At 39.2% G+C, this 22,116-nt stretch overlaps 2 protein-coding genes across 12 annotated transcripts in view; one reads left to right on the top strand and one right to left on the bottom strand.

The window, feature by feature from the left end:
- Positions 1-14,481, top strand: part of FAM13B (family with sequence similarity 13 member B) — a 93,553-nt gene extending 79,072 nt beyond the window's left edge. For 5 of the 11 annotated variants that reach the window (XM_056124667.1, XM_056124677.1, XM_056124668.1 and 2 more), the window contains 6 exons: positions 1,836-1,919; positions 2,189-2,284; positions 6,970-7,053; positions 7,144-7,307; positions 8,726-8,827; positions 11,027-14,481. In XM_056124667.1, coding sequence (XP_055980642.1) covers positions 1,836-1,919; positions 2,189-2,284; positions 6,970-7,053; positions 7,144-7,307; positions 8,726-8,827; positions 11,027-11,150 — 654 coding nt within the window. In that variant the 3' untranslated portion in view covers positions 11,151-14,481. The remainder of the gene's footprint in view (positions 1-1,835; positions 1,920-2,188; positions 2,285-6,969; positions 7,054-7,143; positions 7,308-8,725; positions 8,828-11,026) is intronic. The other 6 variants (XM_056124676.1, XM_056124671.1, XM_056124669.1 and 3 more) reach the window with 4 other exon arrangements.
- Positions 11,238-22,116, bottom strand: part of PKD2L2 (polycystin 2 like 2, transient receptor potential cation channel) — a 50,675-nt gene continuing 39,796 nt past the window's right edge. Inside the window, exons 13-14 of the mRNA XM_056124678.1 lie at positions 15,350-15,462; positions 11,238-11,277 (exon numbers count right to left, since the gene is read on the bottom strand). Of these exons, the coding sequence (XP_055980653.1) occupies positions 11,238-11,277; positions 15,350-15,462 (153 nt within the window). The remainder of the gene's footprint in view (positions 11,278-15,349; positions 15,463-22,116) is intronic.

Genomic DNA, 22,116 nt, shown 5'->3' with positions numbered 1-22,116 from the left:
GTCATTTGTGTTTATATCTGTTATCCTATGTTTAAGGTTTAAGCTTGAGGTTGAAATTATGATATTTTTTGAAAAAAACTTAAAAAAAATTTGAGCCACAACAGAGCTCAGCTGTTTCTGGCTTGGTGTTCAGTGATTGCTCCTATTGGTGCTCAAGGAACCATGTGCCAGGGATGGAACCTGCCCTTCTCTATGCAAAGATATAATTACAGTATTTTACAAAGTCTGCCCCTGTCTCCACTGAACATACATAATCTAAAATTTTATTGGTTGCATTGGATAGATAAAATAGGTTAAGGTATTCACCTTGTCCATGGTCTATACTGTTTCAAGCCCTGGCTCTGCATGGTACCCTAAGAATAGATCTAGGAGTAGCCACCAAATACTAAGCCCTCCTCTCCCTTTCCCCTAAATACTTGTATAGGAAAATAATTATCCAGTGAATTTTTATTTCATTTCATTCTGGTAAGATGCAATTACTATAATAATTGGAAATAAAGTATACTCAATGCAGTATTTAATATTGAAATGTTAAAAGGTGTTCCTAGTACTAGCATGTAGCTTGGTGGTAGAGAAGTTGCCTTGCATGAATGATGTCCTGGGTTGATTCCTAGTACTAGGCAGGTGGGAAATGTCCTATGGAACAAGTGGAGAAGATCCGAGGACAAAGGAATTTGGGATATCCTGCCTGCTGTACTATTCTGAGTTCTAAAAGATTAGAGAAGAGTATTATAGTGTAAAGAAAGTCCCAGATGAAGGGAAACAGGTTATAGGCTAAGGCTAAGGTTGACATTGACAATATTGACATTATTGAGTTTTTTTAGGATCTTTCCATTGTTCTGTGCCAGTGTATATTGACAGTTTAGCAGAAATACTGGATCAAAGATGTAAGCTGGGGACTGGAGCGATGGTATAGCAGGTAGGACTTTTGCTTTATGCGTGGCCGACCCAGGTTCGATCCTCAGCATCCCATATGGTTCCCCGAGTATCAGCAGGAGTAATTTCTGAGTGCAGAGCTAGGAGTAACCCCTGAGCGTCACTGGGTGTGACCCAAAAAGAAAAAAAATGAAACTTCAAAGATGAGACCAGAGAAATAGAGGTAGGTGCTTGCCTTGCATGTGGCCAACCTGGGTTTGATTCCTGGCACTCTATATGGTCCCCTGAGTACCTACAGGAGTGATCCCTGATGCAGAGTCAGGACTAAGCCCTGAGCACTACTGGGTGAGACCTGAAAAAAAACACTCACCAAAACTGTATGCGTCTGTGGTTGGTGTGTGTGTATGTGTGTGTGTGTGTGTGTGTGTGTGTGTGTGTGTGTGTGGTTTCTCTAGTTATAGAAGACTAAAATTATAAAATATGCAAATTTAATACTATTGTAAATGCTTATCTTACCTATTACCTTGTTCAGTCTTCATCAGATCTTAATTAAATGAATACCCAATTAGGATGTTGAACAAAAAAGGGGTAAATTTACGTACCTTACCCAAATTCACTCAGTTGCAGTTATCCCATCAGGCCGAGTATATTGGCATCTGTTTATTATGTATTAGAATGTGTACACACTTGGAAAATGTCGCCTACAAAACCATAAACAAACAGCACATTCTTTTTTGGGGGGAGACCACACTTGCATTGACCACCAGGTGCTGTTCAGCAACTGCTCCTTGTGTAGAACTCAGGACCATCTGGTGCTAGGGATTGAACCTGGGACTCCTACATACTGTGTGCATCCAGCCTTTGAACTACCTCCCCAGCCCAGAGAGAGCCTACTTCCGTATATTGTGGAATGAGAATAATGATGGTGCCAATGGAGTTTTGTTTCTTTTTACTTTTAGAAAATGACTAAAGATCATTTGGTAGAAGAGAAAACTTCTCTCCAGAAAAGTCTTCTTTTCTATGAAAGTCAACATGGAAGGCCGGTAATGTGTCTATTGCTAAAAAGATTAAAAATTTTTTTCTTAAGACCACAAATCATTTCTGTCACCTATTTTTATTTTTTAAAAATAGCTTTTTTTTAATTTAGGAAATTGACTACTTATTTTAAATAGCTTTTTAAAAATTGGCGGGGGGGTGGTGGTGGTGAGGAGAAAGTCATTATTAAAGTTTTAGACATTTTCCCAGCTAGCTCAGTCGGTAGAGCATGAGACTCTAGATTTCTGATGACTAGTTATTATTTTTTTTTCTTCAGGTGACCAGGGAAGAAAGGCATATTGTTAAACCTCTTTATGATAGATACAGACTTGTAAAACAGATGCTGACAAGAGCTAGCATCACCCCTGTTCTTGTAAGTTTTACTGAGACTTGCTCTTTAAAAAAAACCTGGTGATTGTGGTATATTGGAGAAGTACAGCCCAGTTGGCTAGAATTGTATGTATGAAAAAATAAGATTACTGATGTGAAAAGAGTAGGAGACTATCAATGTGACTGCTATTTACCGAGCACTTCTAGAAGCTTTTTTTTTTTTTTTTTTTTTTTTTTTTTTGGTCTTTTAGGGTCATACCTGGCGATGCTCAGGGGTTACTCCTGGCTCTGCACTCAGGAATTACTCCTGGAGGTGCTCAGGGGACCTTATGGGTTGCCCGAGATCGAACCCAGGTTGGCCGCTTGCAAGTCAAAAGCCATACCCGCTTTACTATCGCTCCAGCCCCTTTCAGAAGCATTTGATGTGTGATTTTTGTCCTAAGTCCTAACAGGTAGAATCTGATATAGCATTGTTTCATAGGCATTGATACTGAGACTTAAAAGTGAAAATACCCAGGATTAGCTATTTCATAAAATTAAAACACCTCCCCTGTTTTGAAACCTTGGCTAAGTTTTTTCTGTTTAATTTATTTCATTGAAAAGACACCTGTTAAAGGGGCTGAAGAGATAACTTCAGAGGGTAAGGCTCTTATACGAGATTGACCTGGGTTCAATTTTGGGAATGGCACATGTACCCTGAGCCCTTCCAGGAGGGTCCTCAAGTGCAAAAGCTCTGAGCACCTCCAGGTGTGACCCAAAACACTAAAATAAGGGTGTTTTGTAATGGATGTCACCATAGTGTCCACTCAGTTGCATAATAAATATGTATATTTTTTCAAGTTCAGATTTTTTAATAAAAAGAGTGTGTGCTTTAATGACATAATGCTTAATACATTATAGTGTACTTTTCTCCTCTCCCTCCTTATGTCAACTTCATACTTCTATATTTATGTGCATTTTAAAAGAAAAATGAAAACTAATATTTAGATACAAATTAGTTTCATTCTTCAAATTAGTGTTAGGCCATTAGGGGTCAGAGAATAGTACAGAGCTGAAGGCACTTGGCTCGCATGTGGCTTACCCTGGTTTGATCCCCAGTATCACACAGTTCCCCTAACCACCAGGAGTGATGTCTGAGCACAAAACAGGAGTAAGACCTAATCACAGCTGGGTGTGCCCCTCGTGAAGCAAAACAAAACAGAACCAGGCTGGAGAGAGCATACAGCAGGTGCAGCACTTGACACTCATATGTCCAGCGTGAATTCTATCCCTGGGACCACATATGGTCCTTGGAGTTCCTGAGTAACACATATGGTACCGTGGTTCAGGAGTTATCCCTGAATACAGAACTAGACATAAGCTCTGAGCAAATCTGGAAATGGCTATAAAACCCAAAACAAACAAAATAAAATTAATGCTATTAGACATACGACTCTAGATTTCTCTCAGCTCAAATAGAAATTCACCTGAGCTAAATTTTTACAGGCTTTTTGTCTTGAATAGGTACTTCGTGTGAGTTCCTTAGTACTTGCACTGCCTGCTCCTAATCAGTATTTGAAGATTCCTATTATTTGACCTTTTTACTGAGCAGTTTTCATTTATTCCTCATAAAAGCTGGTATTTTTAAATTTGTTTCTGCTTTTTATTCTGGCAGTGCTGAGGGGTCACTCATGGCAGTGGTTAGGTAGCCATGTGATACCCAGGCTTCCTTGCGTGCAAAACATGTCGTCCAGTTTGTTGAGCTAGCTATCCTCCTAGGCCCTGTTAGGGTCTTTTTTAAATTGACCATCTCAGTATTTTTAAATTTATATATAATTAGCTTTTTTAAATGTATTTTTATATATAATTAGCTAGGCTATGTATTCTACTTAGTTTATGATGTACAGATTTTATCCTTTGACTATAAAGTGCATTGTGTGTTACTAACATTTTCATAATTTTCTAAGAGTAAAGTCTTTGGATTTTCTTTATAAAAACATTTTAGATTTCCACAGATTTTACTTTTTCGTGTATTTAGTTTGGGGGCCACACTGGATTTTTTTTTTTATAGGGCTATTCCCCGCCCTGTTCTCAGGACCACTTCTGGTGATGATCAGGGGATCATGTGGTATTGGAGTTCAAACCAGGCTCCTATAATCAAAGCATGTTCCCGGTCTCCTGTGCACTCTCGTTGGCCCTAATTTCACAGGTTTGAAACAAGTATTTCTAAATGCTCGAGTACTATTTCTAAATAGTACTTCTTATTTTTCATAAAAAAGAAAATTATAGTCTAAAGGTTTAGCACTGTAGCACTGTCCTCCCATTGTTCATCGATTTGCTTGAGCGAGCAGCATAACGTTTTCATTGTGAGACTTGTTAAATCTAAAGGTTTATGGTAAAAATTCTACTGTAAAGAAAAATTTCTTGCCCCCCCCCCCCTTTTTTTTTTTTGCCATGCCCTGCTTCTCCGGGCTTGTTCCTGGCTCTGCACTTAGGGATCACTCCTGGGATACTGGGGATCTAACTTGGGTCATCTGTGTGCAAGGCAAAACCTGGCCTGCAGTGCCATCTCTCCAGCTTGTAGAAAGAATAGGTTTTCAACAAATAGTGTTAACACAGCCTAGCTGCTCTCATGCAAAAAAATAAATTGTGTGATTGCCTCACACCATGTACAAAAAGTAATTCAAGATGGATCCTAGACTTAAAATGTAAAAGCTGAAACTGCTTAAGACTATATACATGTAACTATATGTACATATAATGATATATTTAGGAAATAAAAGAATAAACCTATGTGATCATGGATTAGGGCGATATTTTCCTAAATACAACACCAAAAACACAGTGACAACAGAAAAAATTAAAATGGACTTCACTTTTTGTTTTTAAAGGCAACTTTTGGTGCACCAAAGGACACTTGAAAAATTGAAGAGAGAGATTTTTTTCCAGAGTGGCAGAAAATGTTAGCAAATCATATGTCTGATAAGGAACTTGTGTGCAGAATATATAAAGGACTCGTAAAATTCAGCAATAAAAATTTGACTGATTCAGCTTAATATATGGGCAAAGGATTACAATAAACAGTTCTCTGGAAAAGATACAATTATGTTTATTAACCATATAAAAGGTTGTTCAGCGTTGTTAATTAGGAAATGTAAACAGAAATCATGCTCAGGTTTGGGGATATAACCCAAGGGCACAGAGGCCTTGACTGGTCCTGGCTCTACAATACCCTCACTTTGCCATGATCAGGCAGGCCCTGCTGGCTCCCGGCACACTTTTTGCCCAAGTAGCGCCTCCTCACTGGACCTAAGCATCATAGGGTTCACACAGCTGGGCCAAATTTTGCTGGGAGTGGCCTGAGAAACCTCCACCCTAACAGGGGCTCCCCTTACTAAGAAGAAAGGAGCACACACCTGCCCTCTCCCCACAGCTTCCCCCCTCCCCCCTCCCCCCTCCCCAAAAAAAGTCCCTCCCAGTAGCACATTCAGATACCACTTAGTATACTGATAGTATGTAATCAAAAGAAAGTTGTTGGTGCGGGATGGAGAAAGCAGATCCCTTCAGCGCTGCCTGGGCAGTTGGGAGTAAAGTCATGGAGCCATTAAAAATGCTTGGCAGTTCTCTCAAAAGGTTAATCATAGGACCTGGCATTCTCCTTTTAAATATATGCCCAACACAATGGAATTTATATCCACTCAAAAACCTTTAATGTCCATAGTCTATTTATCATAGCTAAAATACAGAAACATCCCAAATGTCTATGTGAAGAATAAGTAAATTGAGGTATAGCCATGTAATGGAATATTATTTGATAATTAAAATACTGAAACATATTTTACAACTTACATGAAAAACTTTGTACTCATTGAAAAAATTCAAACACAAAAGGCTGTCTTTTTTGTGATTCTATATGAATAATCTAGAAAAGGCCAGGCCCTAGAGACCCAAACTTAGTTTTATGTTTGCCAAGGGCAGGGTTCCAAACAGGTACAGGATTTTTTTAGTAATTAAATGTCCTGAAATTGGATAGTACTACTAAATTGAAATTAATTAATTACAAGTACTGAATCGAAAACTTTCACAGATGAGTTTTAATGATAATGTGAACATGTATATGTGAATTCTGTCTCCGTGAAGTTAATAATACTTTTTTAAAAGTATAAAGAATGAAAGTATTAGATCAGTGAAAGCTGGTGGCTGCAGTTAAAGGAGAAGTGTTGGGCCAGAGAGATAGTATAGGAGGTAGGACTGGTATGTGTCTGACCCAGGGTCCATCCCTGATACCACATGTGGTCCCAGGATTGATCCCTGAGCACAGGGCTGAGTGTAAGCCCCAAGCACTGTTGTATGCAGCTCAGAAGTAAAAAAATAATTTTTCAAAAACTGTTTTGAGCTATTCCTCTACAATTAAGCACTTCCCCTGTGGGTGTGAGGACCTGGTTCAATCCCTAAAACCACAAAAGGAACAAATCTGTTAATGATTTCACTTGGAATTTTTAAAATAATTACTGAATTCTTTGAGAGAGTTCTATAAGGATATAGATTATCATTTATCACTTGCATACACATAACAAAAGAGCAGTAAAAACATTTCTTGGGAAATTATTTTAAAAATTAAAAAGCACTGTTAGGGTTTTAAAAATAAAATCTAATCTCATCCATTGTGAAATTAAGGATAAAAAGTCATCTCACAATTCACTTTTTAAGTGAACTTTACTTATAAACCAAACTACTTGTATGTTACAGGGTTCTCCATCTACCAAACGAAGGGGTCAGATGTTGCAGCCAATCATAGAAGGAGAAACTGCACATTTTTTTGAAGAAATCAAGGTAATTTTTAGGAGGAATTACGGTTTCATCTATTTTTCAATGAAAAGTGGCAAGCCATGACCTATATTGTTGGATACTTTTCTGTTTTAGGAAGAAGAAGAAGATGGTGTTAGTTTGGCCTCTGAGTTAACTGATATCTTAAAAACTGCTGTCCAGGCACAGTCTTCATTTGAAAACTCAGAATCTGATGTTGAGGAAAATCAAGAAAAACTGGCTCTGGATCTCCGATTGTCAAGTACTCGAGCTGCTTCTATGTATGTGTGTTAGCTTGTATTTTTACAGTGAAATGTGTATGTGAGCTGGGAAGAAAGCTCAAAGGGCTGAAGCATGTACCTCGCATGTGGGAATGTGGATTTGAATCCTGGCAGTGTACTGTCCTCCAGGTACTGCTGGAAAACCCCCCTAAGCAGTGCCAGGTGTGAACTTGGGGTCCCCCACTCCATCCATGAATATACTAAGAGGCTCCTGGGGGGGCCAGAAATACAACTCAAGTGGTAGAACGGGCTCTGGATTCTTTCCCAGGTACCACATGATTTCAGTTACCACAGGGTGTGGCCTCCACAATGAAAAGGAAACTCAGTGTTAAATTACCTAGTACTTGAAGAGAATAAACACAGTGTTGAATATAAAAAGTACATCCCTTTTTTAAAATGTAATTTACAAATATTTTTCATGTCTTTTCCCCCTACTTTATTTTTTAAAAATTTTGGACCACACGTGGTGATTCTCAGGGTCAGGATCATTCCTGGTGTGGCTCAGAAAACTATGGGGTGCCAGGGATCAAACCTGGAGCAGCCACACACAAGACAAGCATTCTACCAACTGTACTAACTCTCCAGCCCATTCATATTTTTGTTTTTTTGTTTTGTTTTTCGACCACATGCAGTGCTGCTCGGGCTGCTCAGTAGATCGGGAGACCAGACAGTGCCAGGGCTTGAACCCAGGGCTCCTGCTTGAAGAGCATGCAAAGCTATCTCCCTGGCCCCATTATGTTTTTTATGTTTTCTTTATTAAACTAGTATTTAAAAATTTTGAAATGTCCTAATGTTTAATAAAGACTAATGTCCTACATTTGCTGTGTAACGAAATAGAGAAACAATATGAGAATTATATGGATTGGGGAGATAGTACAATGGGGAAGACTTTTGCCTTATGCGGTACTGACTCTGGGTTCGGTTTTTGGTGCTGGATATGGTCCCTCAAGCCCTACCAAGTGTGTCGCACCCCTCAAAAAGAATGTTCTCTATCAGCTTTTTTATCTTTGAACTCCATGATGGATATAATTTCTTTCCTTTGTTGTGCCTTTGTTTTTTCTTCCCTTTGTCAATTTTGCTACTGTGATAACTAGATGTTACGCATACCACACTCCTAATTCTGTGCTTGGGGGGTACCATTTCATGCCAGGGATCAAACCAGCAGCCAGCTGCCAGCAAGGCCAAGTGTTTTAACATCTATACTACCTATCTTGCTGACCCCCAAGCCATTAGTATGTTCTCAGAGCTTACTCAACTGACTTTAGTTTGTACCCAAGCTTAGAACCACTTTTAAAAACAAATCAGATGTGGTTCAGTGGCATATACCCTACAGGTATGAGGTTCAGTCCCCGACACTGGGGGGAAAAATAATCAGCAATGTTCTTTCAATAATGTTTTTTTCCCCATGTTAATTTTAGGCCTGAATTACTGGAACAACTTTGGAAAGCCAGAGCTGAAAAAAAGAAGTTACGTAAAACATTACGGGAATTTGAAGAAGCATTTTATCAACAAAATGGAAGGTTTGTTGAATGTCACAAAGTTGCTTAAACTTACAGTGCCCTATGTTAAAATATAGTAGTAGAAATAAATTGTTAGATAAGGATGTTGACATTAAATGTACCTATGATGTAAAGCAATAATGTAAAGCAATATTATTTCAATAAGAGTATTTTTTATGGGTTGGAGAGAGAACACAGCAGGTAGGGTACTTGCCTTGCACACAGCTGACCTGGGTTTAATTTCCAACAAACCATGTGGTCCCTTGAGTTCACCAGAAGTGATTCCTGAGTGCAGAGCCCAAAAACAACAAGAAAAAATTTAAAAGGATATTAATATTGAAAAAATACAGATGTATTTTTTTAATCCTTTTACACTATTGAAATTTCATAAAGGACTGGAAATGTATCTTAATGGGAGAGTATGTGCTTTGCACAAATGATACCCTGGGTTTGATATCCAGAACCTTTTTTTTTTTTTGAGTACCTACTTAAGTTTTTTCTCTTTTTACTGTGTTATGAAATGTACTTTCTGTATGAGGAGTCATAGATTGAGAACTATTACTAAGATGCACGCAATAGTCCTGGGGATCAGGCCCTGGGGATGAAGCTCGATGTCTTCCAAAAATAGTTCTTTATACTGTGAAGCTCTGCTATTCATGGCAAGAAAAAGAGCTAAATGGTAGCTGATGAAAATATTTTAAGGTTATCCTCAGAAGGCTTGGTTGAGTGGAGATATTTTTTGGGGGGGGGGTGTGAGTGAGCAAATCCAGAGATGAGCAGGGGCCACACCTGAAAGTAGCCTGGAGGAGCAAATGCTGTTCCAAGATGAGATGTTATTGATTCCAAACATTGTTGACACCGGAGCATGCTAGACAAGTGTCTTAACTTCTGTACTATTTCTCTGGTTCACTGAGTGAAAAAAAATTGTTTTTAAAGTGTTCTTCAATTCTGTATCCTTAGTTTTTTTTTTTCTTTGCTTTTTGGGTTACTTCTGGCTCTGCACTCAGGAGTTACTCCTGGCGGTGCTCAGGGGACCATATGGGATGCTGGGAATCGAACCTGGGTAGGCTGCGTGCAAGGCAAACACCCTACCCGCTGTGCTCTCTTCAGCCCCCACATTTTGGTAATGTTTATGAACCGCTGTATTTCTTCCTCTAGAGAAAGTCCCATAACAGGATTGATATCTCAGCTAGTTTGGATTCCTCTACCGAGACATTGCTGGCTGAGGCTTTCTGTTGGGTAATTTCAGGGTTCTCATTTCCAAGCTGTGGATCAGTGTGGCACTCTTCATTCCTGTAACAAAGTGTTAAAGTGCCTTTAATTGGATGCACAGTTGCCTCAGTGGGGCCCAATTAAAAGTAAGGAAAATTAATTGAAAGTTAGATGGTGGCCAGAAACAAGGCTTACATTTTCTCAGACCAAAAAAAAATTTTTTTTCCCCAAGTAACTGTGTGGTCATACCAAACCAGTAGCTATCTTGCAAGTTTCAAACTATTTAAATTAATATGAGAATCTTCTATGTAGATTGGTATACATGGTTAAAAAAAGCTCGGTTGCAGGAATGCATTTTCCCTTACCAATTGACTTTTTTCATTTTATTGAAGAAGTATTTGCTAGTAATCATACTTACTCGTTGAATGAAATTTTCATTGAGTGTTCAGTTGTAAGCAAGGAAGCTGTATTTTTTGGTACAGGCGTGTTTCATATCGTTTTTGAATTAGTTCAGTGAATATTTGAAATGACTGCATCTTACTAAACTATTTGTTTACCTCTAGTTACCTCTAGTTATTAATTAGTATAGCATCATGTAGTCTATTATTAGAGAAATCTATCGGTTACGGTCACAGTCCTCTCGTTGTTCATCGATTTTCTCAAGCGGGCCCAGTAACGTCTCCATCGTGAGACTTGTTACTGTGTTTGGCATATCGAATACATCACGGGTAGCTTGCCAGGCTTTGCCGTGTGGGCGAGATACTCTCAGTAGCTTGCCGGGCTCTCTGAGAGGGGCGGAGGAATCGAACTCGGGTCAGCCATGTGCAAGGCAAACACCCTACCCACTGTGCTATCGCTCCAGCCCAGAGAAATCTATAAAAATCATAATTTATTTAGTTATATTTTGAGGGAATTGGTTCAAATTTTTCAATAACAGCTGCTATTTATTTGATCTTTATTTGGTAACATTGTATCTCATCATAGTACAATTTCTGTTTTTTTCCTTAGGAATGCTCAGAAAGAGGATCGAGGTCCAGTGCTTGAGGAGTACAGGGAATACAAGAAAATTAAAGCCAAGCTTAGACTTCTTGAAGTTCTTATCAGCAAACAAGATTCTTCAAAATCCATATAAAATATGCTCCTTGAAAACATCCTAAAATCAGTTGTATTCCCTGAAGCTATCATCATGTGTACTTGGCTGGTACTTGAGTTCATTTTGTCAGGCACTCAGTCTCATTTTGTACTTGGTTATGGTGCCACTAGAGAAATGATGGGAGGGTAAGTAGACCCTCTCTGGGGAGTGTGATGTTCCATGTTAACCAGACTGTATTCTCCACCTTAGGAAACATGCAGGTTTCTTCATTGTTTTGTACTACAGATACATCCTGTTAGCAGAAGACTAGTACTTTATCCTTTCAACTTCAAGAACTTTGGAAAAACAAGCTTTTTGTTAATACCAACTTTATTTTTTGTTGTTCATTACTGAAGAAAATTGAGAGGAAGATCTTCACATTGACTTCTTCAGTTGCCTTTTTCTTACAGAATGACTGAAATTGAAAGAAAAGCCTATAAGTGTGCACATATGCAATTGTGTTTGTTTTCCTAGAAAACCAAAATCAACTGAAATTCAAGTCCTCTGTGGAACACCTTTCTATATAATTCCCAAAGTAACACATTCTCACCAGTAGTATGTTTGCAGTTCAGTGGTCTCACCTCTCCTGGATGAAGCTAACAGTGGGTAGACCAAAAGTGACCTTGCTGATTATTAGTCTAGTGAAAACACATACCATCACACACAGGACTGAATCATATCACATGCTGCCTCTGGGACTTCAGTTACTATTTGCTTCCTCAGTTACTGTTTTATCTGCAGGTGGTGTGTGATTTGTCTGGATCAGATCCTGCATCCCCCGCCTTCCCCCCAACCCATTTCCAGATAATGTGAGAAAATAGCCATGTCAGTATGTAGGAATTTTGATGGTGCTCAGATTTTGTGTATTCAGTTAAATGGGTTTGAATTGGCAAAAGAATTATTATGCCTGAAGTAAATCTCTTCTTAACAAGGGCTATACCACTGCATTTTTACTTGTAGCTTCAGGGGATTGCATTATTTTTCTTATTCAATCAGCAGAATCCATACAGAAAACATCCTCTAAAACATCTTTTTTAGGGACCACCTTTTGCAAAGTCACATGCTGTTTAAAGCAGGAGATTGAGTATATGTGTAGTGGTATGCCCTTTTCATTGCCTTGAAACACATTCTTTTTCCTCTGGCTTTGCACGGCTTTTCTACAGACATTCTTCTAATATTCTGCTGATATTTTCACAGATTGGTGACTTTACTTATGCTAACAATGTAACAGTCATTAATAGCATATTCTCTTCAGGCTAATCTGTAAGTGTTAATATGTTTTTCCTGGTGCTTTTCTGGATCGATAAGTGTGTCTCAACTTTGACTGTGCCCATGATTTGCATGCAATGACTCATGCATGGTTTTCTTAACTAGCTAATATTAGCAGTTTGTTCTATACAAATGAACTACTGCAGCATCCTTTAGTAAGGTGAGGGAAGCATGAACCTCAGACTTCTGGCACTATTAACATAGTAAGCACATGAAGTAGCTTGATAATAAGTAGCATTTCTAGTACTTCACATTTCACCTATTGTGTGCAATGCCTATTTTGAGGGGAGGGAATATTCTTTAGTATGAACTGTGTAGTTGGGGAATTAAACAAAAATAGTACTAAACACAGTTGTTTTCATGTGGTTTCCTTTTAATGTGGCTAAGTTACTCAATGTGTACACCTACAAAAGTGAAATTGAAAATGCCAAAAGATGTGTAATTTTGATCTGAATCCAGCATGCAGTGTACATTTGATTTCAGTCTCCAGATAAAAGTATATCCAAACATCTAATTTAATGTGCACTGTATATTGTTTTATATGAATGTTTTATTTTATATACCACATGCAAAAATGTCCATATGCACTATTTAAATGTTTTAAATAATATATTCCTTCTTTATAATTCTAAATCTATAATGAGTACCATATTTTTATAAGTCTGGCCTGTCTGGTATCATTTTAGAATTAACAGCTGCTTCATGATGTTCTTTATTCACTGTTAATGTTTGGCTGCAAATAGAGTAGATGAAAGTGGCATGGCAGCACTTAATGCTATGTGACAGTATTTGTGTCATAGTTCAGGTTGTAGAATTAGGCAGTTTGTGATAGATTTACTTTGGTACAATTAAATGCTATATCTATATACAAATAATATATAGATATATATCACCACCCATATAATTGCATTGTCTTGCACTTGATTGTATAGACTTTTGTAATAAAAGAACTTTAATGTTCTAAGTCACTGTAAATGTTTTTGTTGTCACTAGGTGTTTTAAATATAGACTTTTTTCAGGTATCCCCTTGCTTTAATGTTCTTAGAGTTTGTTTAAATTGCCCCACCGGAAGCATGCTGTGGGGATAACAGGTTGCTAAGCCACATGGGTGGTTAGGTAAGAGCGGCCATATTGTGCATTCCCTTGTGGGAAATATAAGGAGAAGATGCAAAGACAGTAGCCCGCATTTCTTTAATGCTGTGAATTATTCTATTAAGGAAATTTGGCAGCCAGACTCTGAGAGAAGAACTTGAACTGAGGAAGGTGGGTAGATGTTTTTGTTCCTTTACTCAAAATTCAAAATTCAGAGACTGTTGAGCATCAGTTGAGCATCAGAAACTGAGTTTGTGGCCAAAAGATGCTACTTGGGTTAAGCTCTTCTAGGAGGGTTTATATAACCAAAAAAAGAATGGAAGAGTTTCCAAAATGCTGCTTTGAACCATCTAAACAGGGCCTTCATAGCACCCTCACCTACACTTTCCAAATATAACAGGACTTCTCATAACTTTGGTACTCCTACCTTACTCTCATTTTAGAACATGTTTTGCTTTTAAAGTAGTCATGGAAAACTTTTGGAAAACTTAAAATGTATCTCTTTAGAAACTCTTGAATTTACAGTTTGAAGATAGCAAATTTTCTGTAGATGATTGGGGATTTCGTTCACTTTTTCTCAGGAAACTTCAAATTGGTAAGGATGGAGTTGAGAATATTACTTCATTTGATATTGTATAATGGTTTTCCCCAGAATCCTGTGCATTTATTAATATATTTATGGCCAGAGGAAATCAGGACATGGTAAAATAATGAGAAGAGCACCGACAGTCCTTACCCTCTGTGGAGCACTGAGTCTGTCTCTACTGCTACCCCAACTATTAATTAGATACCTGTCCCATGAACAATAAGCAGCATATTTTTGTACTTTCCCCCTTTACATTCCTAGAATTGAATAATAAATCTTGTTATACAATACCTTGTGTGTACCGGTGTGTGTATACTATGGAGGCATGGATTGTTTAGTGGGGCTCATTCAGGAGCACTAAATCCTGGAAATCATTTGGTAATTATTGACCTCAACAATAGTGATTTTGGTTTAGTTTTGATAGTTTTGAAGCCTTGCACTGTGGTGCTTATGGGTTACTATTGAAGTGCATGGGGGAGGACCATGTTTGTGCCAGAATCAAACTGGAGTAAGTCATATTCAGGGCAAGTGCCATAACCCTGAAGACTGGCCCCTTAATGAGAGTTTGAAGACAGGAAGTTTTGTACTTTTCAAGTTTATATAAAGTCAGGAAATGGAAGTCATTGTTAGACATGTTCAGCGATTGCATCCTAAACCCTTACCTCCATTTTTCTGTTACGTAGTTGAAATTTTTCTCATCACTCGGTTCAGTTTTAAGCTGATATAGTGTAATTCTTTCTCCAGTTCCACAGCATATAAAAAAAGTCTAGAGGATTATTTAGGAAGAAATAAAGAATAACACTTTAATTCATAGGAACACATCTACTGTGAAAAGTTTTGAGTGGGGAGATTTTTTTTTTCTTTTAAGAGGCTACATCTATGAATGTTGGGGATTGAACACAGGTGTTGGGGATTGAACTCAGGACTTTGTCTCATGCCAGACATGTGCACTAACATTTGAGCTTTCCTCCCTGACCCTGGAAGGTAAAATTTCAAACCTAGTCTAGCCAGTTGTATATCTCATACAAAATCTGCGTGGTGAATAATAACTGTTCTGAATATCAACTTTAGAGATGGAAGGATTAAAGCAATTGTTCTCTCATCTTAAATGTAAATAGTGTAATACTTTAAAGTTGGGTGAAAAGTGGAAAAAGATGACATAACAGTGAAGTTATGGATTTGGGGAAGTAATATATGTAACTCATATCCCCATACCCACTCATGATATTCTCTGATTAGAACAAATGCTTACTCTCGAAATTCTTGTTGAGTGACAGGTTGATAGTCATCTTCAGTGACTTCAGAGTAATACTTTTTCTCAAGCTTCTCTTTCCACTTTTTCATCCGCTCTGCCCTTTGAATCTCCTGTCAAATGAAAGAAAAAGAATAGACTACAACCTTTCAGTTTGTCTCTGTTTTAGGTGTTTGGCACACAAGCATCCTAGGCTTGAGAATCTCCTACACTATGCTTTGTGCTGGAGCGATAGCACAGCGGGTAGGGTTTCGCCTTACAAGCGACCAACATGGCCGACCCGAGTTCGATTCCTCCGCCCCTCTCGGAGAGCCCGGCAAGCTACCGAGAGTATTCGATATGCCAGACACAGTAACAACAAAGTCTCCAATGGAGACGTTACTGGGCCGCTCGAGCAAATGCTTTGTGCATCTTGCCTTTTTGCCCTGTCTCAAATTTTGGTCTGTGTATCAGCAGAGCTACTTCATAAGTTTCCCAGTTAAAACTGCTTAGCAAAATCAGGGCTGGTTTTTTGGTTTTAGGACTGTCATCTCATTCACTTTTCAGGTTAAGTGTTCTCCTAAGTTCTTTCTTCATCGACCAAAACAAAGCTAAAGGTCCTTTCTACCCCCACCCCTACTCCCTTCCCCTGCTGGGCCCTTAAAGATGCAACTGTACTCCAGAGTGCATCTCTGGGTGCTCTTTGTACTCTCTGCTACTACTCTTTGTGACTTCTTCTGTTGTTTTGTTTTGTGGCCACACCTAGTGATGCTCAGGGGTTTACTCCTTGGGTTTACTCTGAATTCAGGCGACCAAATGGGATACTGGGTATTGGCTGCGTGCTTCTTCAGTCCTACTTATTTTTCAAACCTGAATATGTTGCCTGTATTGGAGCATCTTCATTCAGACCAGTTGGATGTTATAAGCCATGGAGTTCAGCTGAACTGTGGTTATCACCAGGGGATTTTTCATTCCCACAAAATATTTCCAGAAGTCCCATGAACCAGGACAGAGTGCTATCATAATACTGCAGTCATCTGAGATTTGTTTACTGGAGATTTATATACTGGTGGATGGGTGTCTCTTTAGTCTGATTAGCAACCCCCGCCATTTTCTTTTTTTTCCTTAAATTTTTATTAGTGAAACACCATGAGGTACAGTTGTAGACTTACAAATTTTTGTGCTTGGGTTTCAGTTGTACAATGATCGAATACCCATCCCTCCACCAGTGCCCATTCTCCACCACCACCAGTCTCAGTAACCCTCCCTCCCCCCATCCCCCCCTACCTCTTTTGTTATCTTTCTCATTTTGAGTGCTGTGGTTTGCAAAAGAGACATTGAGTGGCAATCTTGTTCGGTCTATAGTCTGCTTTCAAAGCATTTCCCATCCTGAGAGGAACCTCCCAACACCCTTTATTTAACCCCCCCATTTTCATAATGACTGCATCATCCCTCCACATAACCCAGGATTTCCTCAGACCAGAAAAATTTTGTTACTGCACTCACCCCTTTTTGAGAGAATACTTCCTGTGCTTTGTCCTCCCATACCCACTTCTGTAGTGTCCAAATAGCTTACTAAATTTAGACAAAATCTCACGGCAAGCTACTGGGTATCTTGCCAGCACGGCAAAGCCTGGCAAACTCCCCGTGACATATTCGATATGCCAAACACAGTAACAACAAGTTTCACAATGGAGACGTTACTGGGCCCATTCGAGCAAATCGATGAACAACAGGAGATCAGTGCTACAGTGCTCCATAGAGGAGAGAAAACTGCCCAGGTACAAGTCAGACTCCTGGGTAAACTAGGCTTGGCCTCCCTCCAGCAGCAATCCAGAGTGGTTCTTCAACTCAGAGAGGTGACTGATCCTAGTTACCAAGGGACAATTAATTGTTGCTACAAAATGGATGCATAGAGGGCTAGGGAGTTTTCTTGGGTGTTACTACTATTATTACTTTTGGGGGCCAGAGAAATAGTACATCTGGTAAAGTCTTGCGTGTGGCCAACCTTTGTTCAGTCCCCCGCACTGTATATGTTCTCCTAAGCACTGCCTGAAGTGCAGTGCTAAGTTCTGCCTGAAGTGATCCCTGAGCAGAGAGCCATGAGTAAGACCCAATATTGCTAGTTTGGGCACCAAGATAAAATAGATTCCTTTTTAATAAAATTTCTCATCTCAGAATACTATTCAATAGGATAATCTCAAGGATTGTGATTGCAGTGAAGAGGTGATTATGGTTGGGACACATCTTCCTTTCAAGGAAAGAATACAAATGCCTTTTTTGATAAAAATAGTTTCAACTTAATAAGTAAAATGTTTAAATAATTATCATTTTATGGAAGCTGAAATGGCTAAAAAGGGTGAATTGGGCTGACTCACTAATGTTGTAGCTCAAAGGTTGCCCTCTTTTCAGCACTGCTGCGAAATGGTGGATATTTCAGGTTCATTGACTTCTTGGGATCACAGTGTCACCTTTTCGAACCAGACTATAGCACACCCCCACAGAGGTTCAGCAGTGGTGGTGGGTGGGGGCGTGTCTTCAGACGTCTGAGCAGTAACTCCCCAGGCCTCTCAGGTTACTATCTTCCAACCATCCCACCTTTTGTAATCTCAGCCTTGTGAGTGTTACTATTTATTTGAGTTGCCTGGTCTTTATCCTTTGTCATCCAAGCAAGTAAATTTTCTCTGCCATCTGTGATTCTGGCTTTCCTGATTTAGGTCCTAAAGCCCTGACTGACACATACAGAAAGTATGTCTTAGTCGAGACTTTTTTTTTAATATATCTTAAAGGAATGTCTTAAAATGTTTTCTAATCTTGATATTTTTGGATGTTATTAATCCTGGGCATTTTCTTCCTTGATGCTGTTAGAAGCATATATGCTAATGGTTGGATTTTTTTTACCCCTACTACTTTTGAAATATCTAGTGAAAATCCTTTAATTTATTGTATACCTAGAAAACAAGAGAAACATGGAGGTAATTTTTACCTCTTCACTTTTAATTACACTCCCAATTTCTTACAGTTGTTTTGGCTGGACCCTCTGGTCCTGGGTGTTGTGCTTCTTGTTTCCCTGGTAGGGTGACGTAAATATGCTGGTAACAGAGATGAATCATCCACTGATCAGCGTTTTTCCCCTCAAGAGAGCATATTAAACCTTACCAGTTATTTAGTATCTATGGGAAATTATCATGTACTCTTATCTTTGGATTTTTAAATTAAATTAGAGAATATTGATGAGCTGATACTAGCTCAAACTTAAATTTGAACCATCATTTCCAGAATAAACCTATCTAAATCATGCATGGTTAGATTGTAATTTTGTTCTGCTAGATTGTATTTAGGATTTTACTTAAAAATGGTATATGATCATTGATTTGTCCTTCCTGCCTTTTTCTTTCCTCGCCCCCTCTTCCCTGTTCTCTTCCTCTTCTCCCTGCAGTATTTTAGAATCACTAATTTCATAAAAATTGGAAATTGTCTATTTCCTCTTCTAGACATTTTTATAAATTTCTATTATTTGAGGGGAGGCACACTCAGCAATGCTTAAGGGTTCTCGTGGCTCTATGCTCAGGAATTACTCCTGGTGGTGCTTTGCTGGACCCATGTCAGCCACGTGCAAAGCCAACATCCTATTGGCTGAACTGTCTCTCCATCCCCGCAAAATTCCCTTGTCAAGCTATCTGGGCTTTAATTCTTGTGTGGTTAATGTTTTGATAACTTTCTCTACGAATTAGATCTTTTTAGACTATTTTTTGGCAGGGGGGTGAGGGTGTCATTCCTGGTTCTATGCTTAGGGATTACTCCTGGCAGTTCTGGAGGATCTTCTGCAGTGGCATGGATGGAACTGAGATCTACTGTGTGCAAGGCAAGTTTCTTAACCTTTGTTTATCTCTCCAGCCTTGAGTTTGTTTAGGCATTTAAAAAATCTCTTAAGATCAGTTTTGATAAATTTTCATAGTAAAATTAAACCCATAGTGCATGTGGGTATTTAGATTTCACCCATGTCATCACAAGGCATTTCTCTTTCTCTGACATATTTTCCTTAATGTTACGCCTTCAACCTACTGCTGCAGGTGGCAGGATTCCCCTTTTTATGATTGATTCCATTGTAAGTGTGTATATGTTTGTGTATTTCACATTTCAGTAGTCCATCATTGGACACTTGGGTTGTTATCATGTTTTGGCTACAATGTATTAAGCTGTAGTTAATGGGCAAATAACATTAGCCTCTCTCACTTCCTTTCCTAAGTTTTCTCTAATTGTCTCTTGGTTGATGAAACCAATCTTGTGGATTCCTCAGAAATATACACATGTAGAACCCCCAAGTTCTTGGGTGATTGAAAAGCTATGAACCTTTATTCTTGAAGCAGTTTTACTGGATATAAAAATAACTCTGGCGTTTTCTCCCCTTGGCTCTCTGTTGACTTTACGTTGTTGAGTGTTCTAATGCTAGCTTATTTTTCAAGTAAAATCAGATTTATTTGGTTGTCTGATGTTCTAAGTCATTTCCCCCAGGTGCATAGTCGCCATTTTAAAATTCAGGCATGGTTTTTTGAATTAGGTTTTTCTTTTATGCTTGTGTTTTGGGCCATACCTCATGATACTTTGGGGAACTATGTAGTCCCTGAACTTGAAGCTGGACTTCCTTGCTTGCAAAGCATATGCCAGGTAGTTGAGCTATCTCTCTGGCTCTGACTTTTGACTTTTAAAAGAGTATCAATTTATGGAAAAGTTGCAATACAAATCTCTTCCCTCCTTGAAGTATTTGAAGTTGCCAACATCTGTCTCTCATTGTATACTTTAGTGTCTGCTTCCTGCATTCTCCTTTACAGTCACATAGAGCGGTCACAGTCAGAGCGTGAATATTGAGAGAGGATCAAATGCTCAGGTCACCGATTAACATTCACACTTGGTCAGTGATGCCCATAGCAAAACAGTCTAGTTCAAGATTATGCATTATGGACTGGTCATTTAAATCTTTAACCTGGTGTAGTTGCACAGCTTGACTTGACTTTATCCAGACATTTTGGAGGATTCTGTTGAATATCCTCAGTTTAGGTCTCTTCATGTTATGCCTCTTTGTCAGCATTGTCACTGAAAGAATGATTTGTTCTCTAAGCATCCTCTCTCTGGGTATCTGGCTTTAGTTTGCTTCTGATCTCTATTGATCACTGTGTTGTGGTAACAGACTTCTTAAAATATTATCTTTTTTTTTTTTTTTTTTTTTTTTTTTTTTTTAGTGTAGGCTTCCCCAGCATTGCAGCGAGCCACCAGGGCAGTTCTAGGGTGCCATGCATTGCTGCAGATAAACCCAGAGTCCTGTACATGCCATGGTTGAGCTCTTTACCTAGCCCTGTCATATGTATTTTGTGGAGGAAATGTTACATTTTTTCCTTAGACTTCAGTTCTTTTTATATATTTAGATAGGTGTAGAATCAGGGAATCTTTTTTTTTTACATTTTTTCCCGCAGACTTCAGTTCTTTTTTATATTTAGATAGGTGTAGAGTAGGGAATCTTGTTTTCTTTGAATCCTTTTTTTTTGTTTTTTTGTTTTTTTTTCTTGCTTTTTGGGTCATACCTGGCAATGTACAGGGGTTACTCCTGACTCTGCACTCAGGAGTTACTCCTGGCGGTGCTCAGGGGACCATATGAGATGGCTGGGAATCGAACCCGGGTCGGCCGCATGCAAGGCAAACACCCTACCCGCTGTGCTATCGCTCCAGCCCCTGAATCCTATTTTTTAATTTAGTGGGTTTATTACTATTCATTATGGTGCATAAATGCAGCCCCTTCAAGCTGACTTTGATTCCTTTTTAGCAGATTTCCATCATTCTTGAGCACTTCTACTTTGTGGTTCAGTAAATATTTGACTCTTACACTTTTTGTCCATGGAATTAGCTGTATCCCCAAGGAACCTACTGCCTTTTAGAGTGGAATGTTTGGAAACCAAGCTGTGATATTACTACTGTTGCTTGTAGGTTTCTTGGTGAACAGAGCTAGAAAGTACATCTGTTCACACAAAAGCATGCATCTACAGTTCTTTTCCCATAAAAGGTTCATTTTGACTGACAGCCTTTCCTTTTTTAATAGCTTCCCTTATCTAGTAATGAGAAAACTCCCACTAATATTCATTCATTCATCATCCTGTTATTCGTCGATTGCCTCGAGCAGGCCCCAGTAATGTCTCTTTCATCCTAGCCTTGAGATTATATTCAAGGCTCTTTAGGAGAATGAGACCCATCATTGTTACTGGTATTTGGCATATTCGGTACGCCAAGGGGAGTTTGCCAGACTCTGCCCTGTGGGCAGGCTACATTCGATAGCCTGCAAGTTTGTCCAAAGTAGGAATGAGATAATAAGATGTCATAAAAAGATGTCCTGATAAGATGTCGCGCGGCCAGTTCCTGGAGCTGGATTTTATAGTCTCTGAGTCTTGGCCGTTGATGGGATTACACGGCGCCAGGGGGCCAGGTGGTGGGTGTGACCCCCGCCTACTGGAATTTGGAGGATCTGGGTGGAGGATGCTCAACTCCAATCCGAGTAGGCTGGGAGATCTCGACCCCTGAACCCGCGTGGATTTGTCCCTCTGCCATTACCTTCATGTGTGCGGAGAGTGGTCTCAGCATGGTGGTGGCTGGTCCTGGAGGTCTTCGGCTACCGGAGCCCTGGTCAGGGTGGGGAGGAAAGCTCAACCCGCTCCCCTCCAAGGGGGCTCCGGCGAGGAACAGCCAGGCGCGGGGGCAGAAGACTGCACTGTTCTCATCCGGGAGCTGGATTTTATAGTCTC

This window comes from Sorex fumeus, unplaced genomic scaffold, assembly GCF_029834395.1.
Source record: "Sorex fumeus unplaced genomic scaffold, SorFum_2.1 ptg000051l, whole genome shotgun sequence".
In the NCBI taxonomy this organism is placed as follows: Eukaryota; Metazoa; Chordata; class Mammalia; order Eulipotyphla; family Soricidae; genus Sorex; species Sorex fumeus.
Note: the sequence above shows the minus strand (reverse complement) of the source record. Positions and strands in the feature narration are given on the sequence as shown.